This window comes from Dermacentor variabilis, chromosome 6, assembly GCF_050947875.1.
Source record: "Dermacentor variabilis isolate Ectoservices chromosome 6, ASM5094787v1, whole genome shotgun sequence".
NCBI lineage: Eukaryota > Metazoa > Arthropoda > Arachnida > Ixodida > Ixodidae > Dermacentor > Dermacentor variabilis.
Window position 1 is genome coordinate 170,842,149 of NC_134573.1, and position 15,186 is coordinate 170,857,334.

The 15,186-nt window shown below is 45.3% G+C and overlaps 2 protein-coding genes across 3 annotated transcripts in view; one reads left to right on the forward strand and one right to left on the reverse strand.

Moving 5' to 3' along the window:
* Positions 1-3,593: 3,593 nt before the first annotated feature.
* Positions 3,594-15,186, forward strand: part of LOC142585768 (uncharacterized) — an 89,438-nt gene continuing 77,845 nt past the window's right edge. For both annotated transcript variants that reach the window (XM_075696759.1, XM_075696760.1), the window contains exon 1: positions 3,594-3,939. In XM_075696759.1, coding sequence (XP_075552874.1) covers positions 3,889-3,939 — 51 coding nt within the window. In that variant the 5' untranslated portion in view covers positions 3,594-3,888. The remainder of the gene's footprint in view (positions 3,940-15,186) is intronic.
* Positions 12,005-14,979, reverse strand: LOC142584442 (uncharacterized). Its single transcript, XM_075694591.1, has 2 exons — positions 14,742-14,979; positions 12,005-13,321 (listed from the first exon to the last, which is right to left on the reverse strand). Exons 1-2 carry the CDS (start codon positions 14,866-14,868, stop codon positions 12,789-12,791), a joined length of 660 nt encoding a protein of 219 aa, XP_075550706.1. The 5' UTR covers positions 14,869-14,979; the 3' UTR covers positions 12,005-12,788.

Below are 15,186 nucleotides of genomic sequence, written 5' to 3' on the forward strand. Positions count from 1 at the left end.
GTTCTGCATGTTATGTCTAGCAGAACACATGTGGTCGTACCTGCAAGGCCGCTAGGCTCCGTGAAATTAGGAAAACATCGCATCACTCGACCGTCCTTAAATTAATTTACGGGGTTTGATTTCCCAGAGAAAGGGCAGGGCTAAGGTTGTGACAGGGACCGTATTAATTTCGATCAGCTCGGTATTTTTTATCTTTTTTTGTTTGGATGCAGAAGCTTAGGATGGGAGGTTAAGTGAGAGCCGGCTATACCAAAATCGCAGATTTGTTACGCAAGAAAAAAAAAAAAAAAGAAAGAAAAGAAAAATAAACAAAATAAACTCCAAACTCCAAAATCACGATACACACACGAACACAACTGCACAATGATTTATTTATTTATTTATCTATTTACTTACTTACTTACTTACTTGCTTACTTACTTACTTACTTACTTACTTACTTACTTACTTACTGTCGAGACGAAAATTGTCTAGTCTATGGGCACCAGCATCTAAGGCACAGTCCATTTACCATGGGATGGTCACAGGAGTAAAGGGGCCCACACAAGTCTCTTAATGTGCACAAGGACATCACTGCGATATCAGATCGCTATAAAAGAATCACAATATGAAATGAAATGTCCACCGGATAATGTCCGCCGGCAAAATAGTAATGCCACTGCAGTCCATTAGGTGAGACTCCTCTGAAAAATCTCGAAGGGCACTTGCACCATACCACCATGGCTCCGCTTACCAGGGAATCACCACGATCCATGCATTTTGCTCAGTGTGAGTGGATGTTATCTGTCGAGGGTGTTCAAGCGATCACGCAGGCGAACCCGCGGTCAGTCATATCGACTACATTCTATGATAATGTGCACCACTGATACGTCGGAGTTATCACAGTAACCACAATGTGGGGACATCGGTCTTCTGATGCGACACAAGAAGTGAGGCGCGTAGGCTGCTTGTAAACGTAAGCGGTAGAGAAGCGTTTCGAAAGTGCGGTCAATCTATTGGTTCGCTTGAAAACCGCAGGAATGGGTCAATCCTGTATAGCAGTGATGACTTTACATGTTCGTAGGACCGTATGTTTTTGGAAAATTCGTGCTGCACAGGGTGCGAAGGACATTCTCGGCATCTGATACCGAAAACGTCACGGGTGTCGGGTACCTAATGTATGTGTTCCTCTCTTGCTGGTCGTGATGGTCTGTTTCCAGTGACTACCGAGCTACGTTGGAATTTTGGGAAACGAGGTGGCCGACAGATTAGCTACTGCAAGTGTTGCTGTTGTCGTTGTTCTCCTGAGTGGATGTGGCGCATACCCACAGTGAGGAATTGGCCACGAATCGGGTGGCTAAATTAGGTCTATAAAAAACAAGTGAGTTAATAATTTGAACGTTAAAAAATCTAATAAATAAATAAATAAATAAATAAATAAATAAATAAATAAATAAATAAATAAATAAATAAATAAATAAAGCTATGGTGGGGAGGGAGGGCGATCAGTCTAACGTGGTAATCGATTGGTTTCGATTAGGTAATCTTGGACTGTCAAGCAAACATTTCTTACCCACTAATGGAGGCTCCAAAAAATAGGATCACAGGCACTGATAAATTTAGGCCAATATTGCGAAGCGGGATTTCCAGTAGTCGTTTTCTTATAACAGAAAAACGCCTACAAGACAACAATAAATGGTCTATTGTCTCCGCTTCGCCACAGAGTGAATGGTGAGGGGACCAAGCCAGACCTGTGTAGATAGAAGTTCAACGTAGGTATATGACAGCGCAACCTCGTGATGGACACTTCAGTTTGTCGTGTTTGGCGAAAGTCTCTATGCCAAGGGTATAGAACATGTCGGTAATCCATAGAGTTGGTAATTGCGGAGCCTGATACTGCCTGCATAATGACACTCCTGCGAAATCTAGCAGCAGTGACATGAGCAGTCAAAGTACAATAGGGGAGAATCGGGTCGAAGCCTTTGCTAGAGAATTCAGAATTTATTTAAAATTGGTCCTTTATGGCCAGGCACACAAATGAAACACACGCTTCTCAAGTGCCCAGGTACCAATGAATGAAACGTCCTCGTTACGCGAGAATCGTGAGAAGCAGTAAGGGATGAGCACAATGATAATGAATCAGTGATTATTACGGCTGACGTAATTGATGATCCTAATTTGCATAATGCCAGCCCCACTGCCATGAATTCAGCTAACAAGATCGGTATGAAATCTGGAAGCCGAAGAGAAAATGTCCAATGAAAAATCGGGGAAAATATTCCTGCACCTGACTTTCCTTCACATTGTGAAGTATCTGTCGCAATTACAATGTTTGTTTGAAGGTTCTTCAGATGATCTTGTAACATACCGTCTAGAATACGATGTGGAAGTAATTTTCCATTATTAGGAAAAATGTCATCGAATTTAATATATCTCCACGTCAAAAACAAGCGATTAACTGCTGGCAAAAATAGCACAAGATATGGGGTCAGTGTGAATAAAAATACACGCAGAAACTCCTCTGGGAGTCATCTAAAACATGCGCAAGCATTTGCTGTACTAATAGCCTGCTTTTCGTCGTCGTCGTCGTGTGCCGCTCCGTTTGGTAGAACGGCGAGAAACGCCGCGAATGTCGCACACAGAAACGGAAGAAACGCGGTTGCAACGCCGTGATGCCAATTGGACTAGCATGCGACGATGGTGTCATGCTGCCCGTAGCGTTGCTGTCGCGTGAGCTTCTTTCTTCTGCTGTCGTTGCTGTAGCTTTCAGTCGCCGCCATTGTCCATTAACTCTTGTTTTTCCCCGCTCATCTCAGGTGCCTCCTTGAGGTTGTTTCTGTCTTAACCTCTCTACTGCCACTAACGCTCTGTATATCTGCCACGGTTGCGAAATCGCGCCACCTTCGCGGTCAGGTTGCTACGATTGCGAAACACGGTAGGTGTAATGGCCCTAAATAAAATAAACGCGGATGGATAAGGCGCTAAAGAGCGAGCGATAACGGCTTATATAAGGATGGGAACGCCATCAACGCACCTCTTTGCCTACACGTACCGTCACCGCTTCGTAACGTACGGCGACACACTCAAAAGGTGCTGTTCGCATACATTGGGGCCAAACAAAGACAATGCCATGAAATGTATGACTGAGTCAACAAAAAGCGCGTGCGTTTGAAGACGACATGGTTGAAGTCGACCACGAAAGTTGCAAATAAACGCAGCGCGAACATGCGACGCTTCAGAGAGCGAAAAACTAACGAAGCCGCATACAACAAGTGGCAGCACGCGAGATTGTTTTTTCATTGAGGGGCCTTAGGTAGGCGTGTAGTTTTGCGCCGCCGTGCGGAACCGGATGGGCAGCGCAGTTACTGAGAAACCTGACTTTGAATCGAGAAGTCCCAAGTGCAAAACTAGTTGTCGCTGATTTGCGTTTGTAACCATCTGATTTCTTTCGTTGATTTGTGTTTTTATTAATACATCATTTTCTTCATGCAGTGAAAGCGTCACGCGTGAGTCGCTCAGTGAGTCGGCGCATAAATGCTTACGTATTTAATACAGACGCGGAAAGCGAGTGTGAATTCCCGGGTGGACGCAGAGACGGAGGACAAGAGGCGACAGGCGTTCCTGCAGCGAGGACTATCCTGTTTTATTATAGTAATATCGAGTGCCTGACACAACAGTTATCAGTGGCGCAATATGCGACATTGCAATGTTGTCACGTGGCTGCGACGCTATGCAAGTGGCCAGGCAGTGCAGCAGGGGGCACGAGATTAGACGCCGAACTGCCGTGAGTGTGGGTGTGTGTGCGTGCGGCTCTGGAAGCAGAAGTGCTCTTTCGGCTTCGATGGCCGCGACAAGCACGCATGCGTTAGTCGATCGTTTCAACTCAAGCGGACCTCGGACCCCACAGTGATGCCCTACGTCCACAAGATGTCTCACGACGGCAAGGAGATGGCAGGCATGGTACGGTATTCTGGTGGTTTCCTTTAGCACCGCGCAAACTCGATGGTCCGTGGACCCGCATTTTATTGCGCTGACAGAAAGCACGGTTGCCCGAAGAAGAACATCGGGTATTATATGTGAAATACGCAAGTGATGTCACTTGTCTGATACCGGCTGTTTTGTGGGCAAGACTGTAACGCCAACGACCCAGGACGGGAGCGTCGGCTTTCTGCTAAGAACGAATGAAATGCAGAATTTCCTGCGTGTTGCACTTCTCGTAAGTGTGAGCTTATAGGTTTCGTTAGGTTATGGGATTCCCGGCGGAAGCGAAGGATGAGCTTCAAACGAGCTTTCGGTGGCATTTCGTACCTCAAGAATAGAAATTAGCGTCGATTAGAAATTTTAACCCGATCAATCGGTACCTTTTAATAGAATAATTAATAGATGAAATATATTTTCGTTACTAAGCGAGAGAAAAAGAAAGTCAAAGCCGGTGACTTGACACAATACACGCACTTTGAATAAAGAAAGAAAGACGGAAAGAAACCGTGCTATTTGAATCGACAGTTGTATTTATTCTTGCTGCGAGATTACTCTATATTCCTGTACTCATTAGGGCATACCGCCTTACTAGAAACTTACAACACAGGAACACAAGGATTTTACAAACGTCGCGTCTAGTTCAGGCTCGTTTTTTTTTACCTGCGCGTTTAGTACGTCAAGTCGTCAACCCTGTCGAAAATGTCAAAGGGGGTGGCGTCTACTTTCGTTCTGCGCTGCGCTTCCTTCTTCATTCAGGCGCCGACAGAAAGTAAGGTGCGTCTGGTTATCTCCCGTTTTTTTTTTTTTGCTAACAAATAATGTTCCACACGCATGTCCTACCGCACCACAAAGGAGAAAAAGAAAGTTAAAGGCCTGTACAGATTTCGCCTTGAATGCATCGCGCATGCGCGGGCAGAGTCGGAACTTGGTCGCCTCCTTGGCTACTATGCCGGCGCTTGCCTGATTTTGGTCATTTGAGCTTAACCGATTAATCGCCGTCAAAAAACAAAACAAACAAAAACGCAGCCACGATTAAAGCTTTAATTGAGTAATCGGAAGATCAATCGATCAGCTGGCCATCTCTACATGAAAACACGATGTGGATTGAATCAAAGGTAATGCTGTATCCCTGCTCGGAAGGAAAATGTAGTTTTTCACTTATGTGCGCTTTCTTCTGTCGTAACAAATCGTACGCATGAGCAACATTTTGCACGTATTTTCTGGTCTTCCAGCGAAGGAAGCAGTTCATTTGTGAGTGTAGCGCTCCGGTGCTGTGCCATGTTCGTGGCTGTTCGGCGACAGTATGCATTCAGGGCAACCAGCTTGCGTAAATGCAAACAGATTTTTTAGAGAAAACAATATACATTTGTCAGTGGGCCATCGCCTCTCTAGTCTCAGACTCCATGCTTCTGTGACTCTCGTTACTGGAACACCACGTGTGTCCCGACCCCGAGTTCGGGGTGTAACGAGGCACTGCTTGGCAATTGGCGCCACGCAAGAAATTCATTCCCTTCTGCGCATCTGATCTCAGGCATACCTTGCGAACAACGCTGACGATTGCCGCCTCTCGCGCGTGCGTCAACGCGTGTTTCGGGCACCTTGTTGGCGACGCATGTTTGGCGTTCTGTGCTGATGAGAGCCTACGAGGTGCATCGCGCGAGTGTGCGGTCGCACTTTGTGCAACGCTGATGACGTCATCGATATTGACTGCGTCATCACGAGGCAACCTGAGAAAACGCGTTTAGAGAAAAAGAAAAAAAAAGGGGGGGGGGCACCTTTGGAGAAGAAGGCAGCTGGCAATCTCTGTACGACACACGTTCAAATGCGCTCAGCGAAACTAGGGAGAATAGTATTTATGAAACGATATTAACGCGGGAATACACCTGTGCATACGTGAACAGCGAGAAGCAGCATGGCAGAAGACACCGTGAGTAAACATTTAGGTTAAATAATTACCCATGCATGTAGAACAAAAGTATAAGAGAAAAAAAGAAGGTAGTCCGTTCCATTTCACCTCTTTTCAAATCAGATTTTGTGAAGCCCTTCAGCGCGCTGTCTGAAATGTCGCGCGTCATGAAATGCCATGGATTGTCTCACAAACCGGCGTTCATTTCCGCTTCGCTTTCGCTATATCAATCCCACCAGCTCAAACTATAAAATGTTTGTTAAAGGAGCATTTCAAGCTTGGGACACTTGCGTCGATCGTCCGACTCGTCTGCGTAATTAGTCTTACTGGCGAAAGATGCAGAGAACATACCGTAATGTGGGTTAATTAAAGACCTCGTGGGTGGATGGCTTCAAACGACCGCCCCAGCAAACATTTGCATAAGCTTGGTGCGCTTATTCTGTGGCTCCTATACCGGGTGCCCTCTTTCTTTCTTTTTTGAAGTGCACCAAAATTTGAAAACTAGAGAAGTATAAATCAGGGTGGCGTTAATTTCATCGTTCGAGTGTCCAGATTGGCAGGCTCTAGATAAATTGGCGCTTTCGTGTGCGTGATTAACGATGTTAATGACATCTTTAATTACTGATTGAGCAAATGAGCAACCTGAAGCCTGTCCTCGCTGTTGTCTAGCGGAGTGAACAAACTTTCATTAAACAAGCTCCTGCAAGAGCTTTGTTAAGGAATACTTCACATTTCACTGACATAGAAAAACGGCGTTTATGATGTCGACCTCCCCGCACCCGCCTTTAATCGCGTTGCGATGGCGACCACAGTAGCAGAATTCTGCAGCCGCGGCTGTTCGGGGCGTGTTGCCAAAAATGAATTGAAAGTGGCGAAACTAGTGGCAAAAGTGACGAAACGTATAGGCGAAACCACAGTGGCCTATAGGTGCAGTGCAGATACCCGCCGCAGTGGCTCAATGACTACGACGGTCTGTTGCTGAGCAAAGGTTTGCGGGTTTGATTTCCGGTCACTGGGGCCGCATTTGGGTGGAGGCGAAATGCCAAAACTCCGGTGCACTTAAATGTAGATACATATTAAGGAACCCTACGTGGTAAAAAAAGAAATTACCCGGAGCCTTTCACTATTACGTGTCTCACATAGCACCAGTGTTGCCTTGAGGCGTTAAACTCCACGAATCAATCAACGCAGTGCCTAGAGTAGGAAGTACGAACGCAAATCGCTTTCCACTGACGTAGAATTTGCTATCACAAAGATATATCTATTACAGCGCACCCTGATGTGGCGAACCTGATTCTTGAACGGTACATCGCTTGGCGCATGTCCACGGTTTGTCGTCATTACTTGCGGCCGATCGAAAGCCGGCATAAAAGATGTTTTTGTCGCTATTTTATATTTTTTTCCTCCCTTTTATGCTGCTGGCATTCCTCTCACTTTGGTGTTGGTTCTAGAAGGTCGTCCAGTGTAGATGCTACTAAAGATGATACCAACGAAATAATGAACAGGAGCCGCCGGAGGATAATTGTCAATGTAACGCAATAGCTTCCCGGTATAGCTGCTTTTTATGCTGCTGGGGACGCTTAATGGTTAGCTCAACATGCTGAGCCGTGTTTCCTAAAAGGATGCAGAAAATAGCGCATCTTCCTCTTCACAATCACTCTTTCTCTATTTTTCTATTGGTGAATAATATGAGGTGCGTAGGTGTTGTATGTAGCGACGCATTATCTCTAGGACCACCCACGTTAGTGACCACATTGAAACCCTTCCGAGGACACATATCGTGCACTGCAGGTATCAGGACCAGCGCATCACGTCACCAGTTTAGATTGCACTCCCTCTGTGATCGGCGCAGTTTACTCGGCCAGACGGCCGTCCAAGCAAAGTTGGGGGAAGAGCCAAAGGAAGCTTCATTTTAAAGCTCGCTCTTAATGTATCGCTTGGAGTTGTCCGTGCGCGTTCATCTCGGTCGTTCTGTGTGTTTGTGTTGTAATCTAACTCGTTTCGTCTTGCTATCACTCACTTTTTTTTGCCCGGGTGCTTTTTCTTCGTGTCACTCCTATGGTTACTTGCGAAAATCTTCGCGAGTACTTCGAACACATCCACCGAAGCGCGCCGAGAACGGAAGGTTGCAGGGTATGCATTAATTTGGCCCTGACGAGCTCATTCCATTCCAAAACTGAACTCGGCCCTTCTGCCTTCGCGAATGCCGGCAGCAATGGATGGATGGATGCAACTTTATTGTAAGTCCGGCAAGTTTTAGCGCGACCCGGGCTCAGGTCTCCCACGGGGGAACGTCAAGGCCCTGCCTCAACGCCGCCTCACGGGCTTCCTGGACTGCCCACGTCTGGATGCCGAGGTCTGAGCTGAGCTCCCACATTTTTTTTCTTCTCTTTGCGTTGCAGATGAATATGCAAATAGCTATCTGCGTGGTGCCTGAGCCACACATGCGCACGCACGCATACACGCACATGCGGCACGCACTCACACAGATGGAGAGAGAGAGAGAGAGGGTTATTTAATCTCTGAATCACGTGGCTGGCGATGACCCCCGTATGCTGAATGTCGTGGCATTTCTTTGTTTCGAATATTGTGCGCTTGAACTCGGTCCATTGAACTTTTTGCCGATGACGCAGCGTTTTCTCACGGCTGCTCCATGCCGAATTGTCCTGAAACGCCGCTAAAGCAGAAATCTGCCTGGCTATAGATAGAAATTATATATACAAAAAGATAGATATATACAAAAGATAGATATCATAGATACAAAAAAGAACTAAAAGAAGAAGCAAAAATCAAACACGTCGAAGCCAACATTTAATAAAAGAAAAATAAGGAAAGAGAGAGAGAGAGAGAGAGAGAAAGAGAGAGAAGGTAAAGGAATAGAAAAATTACAGGGCCGCTTAAGATCCCTCTTAAGAGGTGAACGGCAAAAGCCTACTTTTCCTGCTCTTATCATTCGCCTCTTTCTCTTTGCCTCTTCTCTTTCTCTCCCTTCTGTTAGTCATTACTGCTCACTACTAGGCATATTTAGTCATTTCTAATCAATTGTGGTCATTACAAGCCGTCGTTAGACATGTTGGTCATATCATAGTCATTAGTAGTCATTACAAGTCATTTCGGCAATTATTAGTAATTACTGGTTGTTACTAAGCATTTTTAGTCATTTTTAATGGATTGTTGTCGTTACAAATTGTCATTAGAGATATTCGTCATTTCATAGTCATTAAAAGCAATTTCAGTCATTATTAGTCATTACTTCTCACTAGTAAGCATATTTAGGCATTTGTAATCAATTGTGGTCATTAAAAGCCATCGTTAGACATATTGGTGATTTCGTAGTCATTACTAGGTTTTGCAAGTCATTTCGGTCATTATTAGTCATTACTGCTCACTACTAAGCACTTTAGTGACTTGTAATCAATTGTGGTCATTACAAGCCGTCGTTAGACATGTTGGTGATTTCGTAGTAATTAGTAGTCATTACAAGTCATTAGTAGTCACTTTTATCATTACGACTCATTACTAGACATTTTTAGTCATTTCTAATTATTTGTGGTCATTATAATTCCTCATTAGACATTGGTCATTTCGTAGTCATTAGTAGTCATTACAAGTCATTTCAGTCATTATTAGTCATTACTGGTCATTACTAAACATCTTTGGTCATTTCTAATCAATTGTAGTCGTTACAAATTGTCATTAGAGATATTGGTCATTTCATAGTCATTACAAGTAATTTCAGTCATTATTAGTCTTTACTTCTCACTAGTAAGCATTTTTAGTCATTTGTAATCAATTGTGGTCATTACAAGCCATTGTTGGACATATTGGTGATTTCGTAGTCATTAGTAGTCATTACTACTCATTACTAGTCATTTTTAGTCATTTCTAATCAATTGTGGTCATTACAAGCCGTCGTTAGGTATATCAGTCATTTCGGAGTCATTAGCAGTCATTACAAGTCATTAGTAGTTATTATAAGTGTCATTAATAGTCATTATTAAGCTCTATCAATCTCTATTACAAAATTATCATTTACTAACTGTCACTATCAATCATTTTTCATTCTTCAATCTGTCTTTAAGAGGAAGCTTTAGCTCGGGTGCTCCTATCTAAATACATGTAAAAGGAGAATGAGTTTTTCTCGGCAGCCACTACACCGAACTTGACCAGGTTGGTTACATTTAAAAGAAAAACTTAACATCCAGTGAGTGTTGGTTTCGAATTCTTGATTTGGGTCGTCAATTTTTTACTGAAAATTGGCAAAAATCTCAACTATTCAGAAAACAAAACTATCAAGTTTACAACTCTAACTCAGCAATGAAAAAGTGATATCACAATTCTGTGAATTGCAGTGGCCAAAATTGATATGTTACACATGAATTTAAAAAGCAACTTTGGATACTTATAAGTTTTAGCCCAGCTGGGAGTAGTCTGCAGAGTGTTGTGCTGCACCCCCCCCCCCCCCCCTAGAGGGAACATATCGCCAACTTTCCACAGATGGTGCTCATGTGACCGAATTTATGGCATTTCGTCCACTGAAGTGGCTTGGGAACAAAGCATGTCGGAAATTACCTACCCCCACATGCGACGGAAGGCAGTCACCTTTAAAGAAGATTTTTACACAGCTGGAGTTTCCGAGACCTGTAGTATTTGGGTCGCATGATTGGCAGGCTTGATCAAAAGTGGTAAACCGTCGCCTGAGATGGCGACATCAATGTAATATATGACGCCTGTAGTAGCCTCTTTTACCAGCGTGATCATGGTGCGAACGTTCATGCCACCGAGGACAGTGACAGCTCGCAGAGAGTAAAACGCGGACGCTTGAGCGACGTCTACCGCAACAACCTTTTTCGAGAGTTAACTCTGACGTCCTCAATACCATTTGGCAACAGTCCCTCGAGTTCAAAAGATGCAACTTGCTTGTTGAGGAGCCTCATGTCGGAGGGTAGCGCTGGTAAGAAGAGGATGGGGTACTTCGATGAACTCTGTGGTGCGGAGTCCTCATAGTGGATGTGTCCACAGAGGCCCTGAGCACCCGCCGCTATGGTTTCTGACTCAGGACAGTCACGTAGTCGTCGTCGGAGGTGGGGGTGGCACTTAGCCCATCGGTCACCTATGCCTGGCCACGACATCTCCGTGGACCAATTGTGGATACCCGTCCATATTGCTCAGCTCGAGGGTCCGCGGCTACAATCGAACATCTGTTGCGGATATGTCCTGGTCTAAACCAGATCCGACGGCGCTACCTGCGAACTATGGGCCTTCATCCCACGGTACCACCAGACTATGATTCTTGGCTCTAGGGGACCAGCCATCGAGCACTGTTGATGTAGATTGCCAAAACCGGCCTGCGTGCATATATGTAATAGTTTACGCCGTTGGGCAAAACTTTCGAAATAAAGAAAGATAGAAAAAAGAAACGCGTGAGGGTCCATCCACTTGGCCTCATCGTTTTCGCAGTCAAACGCTCCGCGCGTCTCTCGATCGCGTCTCTCTGGAGACCGTCTAATCATCGATGAGCTAGCCCTTTACGCTCGGGCCGCACGTGTGCCGGTTATACCGTGAGAAACACGGCGGCGGCAGCTGAAGAGGTGGCTGCGGCGCCGACAGCGTGAACGCGAGTGTCTATATAACTGCTATCGCAATAAGAAGTCACTTTTTAACACTCAGTAGTGTATTTGGTTTTTTTGTTGTGTTTTGTCGCCTCAAAAAAAAAAAAAAAAAAGAGAGAGAGAGGACATGGCTGTCTTCTGTTGTGTTGTAAATAAAATATTTGTTCTCTCTTTCTCCGCTTAAGATGGTAGGTCCCACAATTTTTTTTCTTTAAATCAGGAGCCAGGATTCAAATAACGTTTTTTTTCCCTGAATAAGTATGCCTTATTTAGCTTATTCAACTATCTAAAGTGCAGAAAACGGTTCATTTTATTTTTTTCCGTCAGGTAATTTTTTCTCGTGAAAGGTGGTAAAAATGCTAGTCGCGCCAGCAGTGATAAGTAACTAATGAATTGCTGAATTGATTAAAACTTTGGAATTTACTTAGATAAGTGGGATACTTGTGCAATGAACTAGGATAAATACAATGCGATAAATATTCAGACAGTAACATTAGAAAAACTAAGGAAACGGGAAAAATTGGCAATATTGACCAAATTTATTTGCAAAATCAGCTGTAAATGCGAGAAGAAGTTATCAAAGTTTGCGTAACGTGAGTTGCAGCAGAATCTTTTGAGAAAAACGTAAACAAATCTTCAAACCATGTGAAAGATGTCAAAACTACACAGATGCCTAAAAAGCGCCAGCTTTATAGCTGGGGCCCCCCACGAGATGCACTACAGTCTCCTTTTGTTCGTGTGGCTGCTCACCGACAACATAAAAAAAGAAAGACAAGTATTTTGAATAATATTTCTATAAAAGAAATAGCACAGATTTTCGGCTTCGCAATACGAGCGTTTGGGTTGGGACACTAACTCCCAAATAACGATAGGAAGATTATTTTATTTTGCAACATGTTGCTGAATGTTTGGGCATACATGAAATGAAATAAAAACAGAAAAAATCAATTTTGTGAAAAATATATTGACCTTTGAATCTGGCCTACTACCTTAAACTAGCGTGGTTTGAGAATGTGGAACGTTTTTCAGCAGCATTCTTTCTTGTGCGTGATTTGCCTCCGCAGACTTCCTTTCAGTTACATATGGAGTTGTCCGCATATGGATTAGATAAGCTGGCATGCAGACTATGGAGGTGCGGCCATGTCAGATTGTGACGTATTTTCGTTCCATCCAGGTACTGAAAGACTTAGTGACGGGAGACCCAGCTATTAATCGCTGCTGCCAGTAAGACAAACAGTAAACCCACACTAACTGAACAGTTGTCCTCAGCCGGATATATTGTTTTTTTGCTGCACTTTGCCGTGTTCAGGTCAGTGATCCGCCCGGCTAGAATCGTTCCTGAGACCGAGAAAGGACGATTCGTGCGCTTTCTTTAAAGGGTTCTGGTTGAAGGTGGGACTCGACGCCATCCCGACATCGCTGGCATTGACCACCGCCTGCACCTTTGTGGTCAGCTCGGTCCCTTGAAGAGTCGAGTCCGCGGCCTCCGACGCCGAAGCCCTTGCGCCGTCGGTGGTGTCAGAGACCATCGTCGCCGTGTAGTTGCTGATAGCGTCAGACAGGTAATCGACCACGGGAAGGTGGAATTGCTCCAGCAGGTCCGCGTGCAGTGGCGCGGACATGTTGTGGGTGAGCAGCAGCGACGCGCCTCGGGTGCCGTTGCGAACCTGGCGGAGGTTTTCGGCACCGGCTCCCCCGCCTTGGGTGTCGGCGCCCGCGAAGACTGCGACGATCTTGCTGAAGAGGCCGGAGATGATGGTCTCGAGGAAGGTCACCTTCGTCCGATTGATGTTGCGGTTGAAGGCGTGGCCCGGCATAAGAACGTCCATGCTGACGATGGCGCCTGCGGAAGAAGAAGACAAATAATTCAGAAAGCTTCGGTTACCTTAAATCGAAGCTTTCTTTGCCGATTTGCACGGCCTTTGGCGGGTCGTCTCGCGTCTCACCAAGGAAGCAGAGTCGACCGATGCCGGAGACGATGTAATCGAAACTGCAGCCTCTCTCGGATATTGTGTAATCGAAGGTGGCGGTCTGGTGGGCCGATCCTATCACTAGTGCGCAATATGAGTCGTCACAATGATTTTGTTGTGGTTTGTAACAGAAAGCCGACCCCGGATGCAGTGCGATCCATTTTGACGATCCAAGATAATGCTACCGCATTACAGTCTTCAAGCTATAGCGTGAATTTGGAATTAGCTGATTTGTCTCTTTCTCCGAGCTTGGTGTTGACGTTGGCATGGAGCATATTAACATGAAGTCATCGGCTATTCATATTCGGGCAGGAACAGACGCCAGGAACACGGACAAAAGTGAACGCATGTAGAAAACGCATCGTTTTCTATGCGCCTTCACGATTGCCCGTGTTTTCAGCGCTGTTCCCACATCAATGGGGTGGAGGAGGAAGCTCAGGACGACTGGAAGTCGAGCACGTTTGTCGATATTCATCGTCGGCGTTTTCCTTCGCGTTCTGCTTGCGTACCTGTTCGTATACGGCTGCCGTTCCGTGCAGCGGAGAGGAAGCACTTGCGTAGTGGCGGTGGTCGGTGCGTTAAACGTGGCATTCGCATAGTTCAGTTCGACTGCAAAGGACATTGCCTAACGTTTTAATCGGGAGGTGCAATTGACCGTGTCTTTACAAGAGGTGCAAATTCGTTAAACGTCATGCTGTAACTTTTGGTACTTCTCAGTATACACAGCTCCATTTGCAACTGAGCCGCGAGACCAACAGTGTCTGACTGAAGTTGTCGGGAGCACGGATAAGTTCGAATGTGAAGATTATCATCGTTCAAGAAATAAAAAGTGTCAGCTTATACCATTCACACGTTACTTTAACAGAAGCGATGTAATCGCACGCTTAAAATCAATATATCTACATCGTAACGTAAATGTGGCAGTCAGAGAGAAAGAGATACTTATGGGAAAGGTTGTGCTATCGGCCTGACCTATAGTATTTTCTGGTCTGCTACTACGCATGGTGAAGGTGGAAAGGGGACAAAGAGAGTGGGGAATGAAAGAAGGGATCCGTGTATAGAAGACAGGACATCTGCACAACGTAACGTAATACCTAACTTAATGTAACATCACATAACGTGAGCATGCAAGCATCTACAAAAAAAAAAAAAGCTTAGCGCCCGCTGATTCCCAAGCACAGTGCTTGGGATGGGCCTAATATTTTTTTTGTTTTTTCCACCTGGCCGTAGACGGTCTCCGACCCTATCGCTTGCATGCGTTCGCTTACCCCGAGACGACTTCAAGGAACGTACCTACGAACACCAAGAAAGCGGCGCCAATGCAGAAGCCCACGGTGGCACTGAGAATGTCTTGCCAGAGCTTCCTTTTTGGGGATCGCATGCGCACCGCTGGTGTGGGGACGGCCTGTGCTTCAGCCATGGACGGGCGTCAAGGACTAACGTACCAGCCGCTGGACCACCGTCTACTTCTTCTTCCTCATCGTCCCTTTTGTTCTTACCTTCGTTGTTGCTCTGCTGCTGCTATTTCCTCTGCACAAGTGGCACAGGCCCACTTTGGGGCATCGCTCGGCAATTGGGCGGTTTGCACAAATACAGTAAACGTAGTTCAGAAGATTAAAAACTGTCCTACTGGGGGGAAACGCGTTATTATATGCGCGTCGTTCATTGTGGAGTGGTTGTAATACTGAAGCGAATCGATAATATCGAAACAAATTAATGAAAGTGCATTAAATTTAAG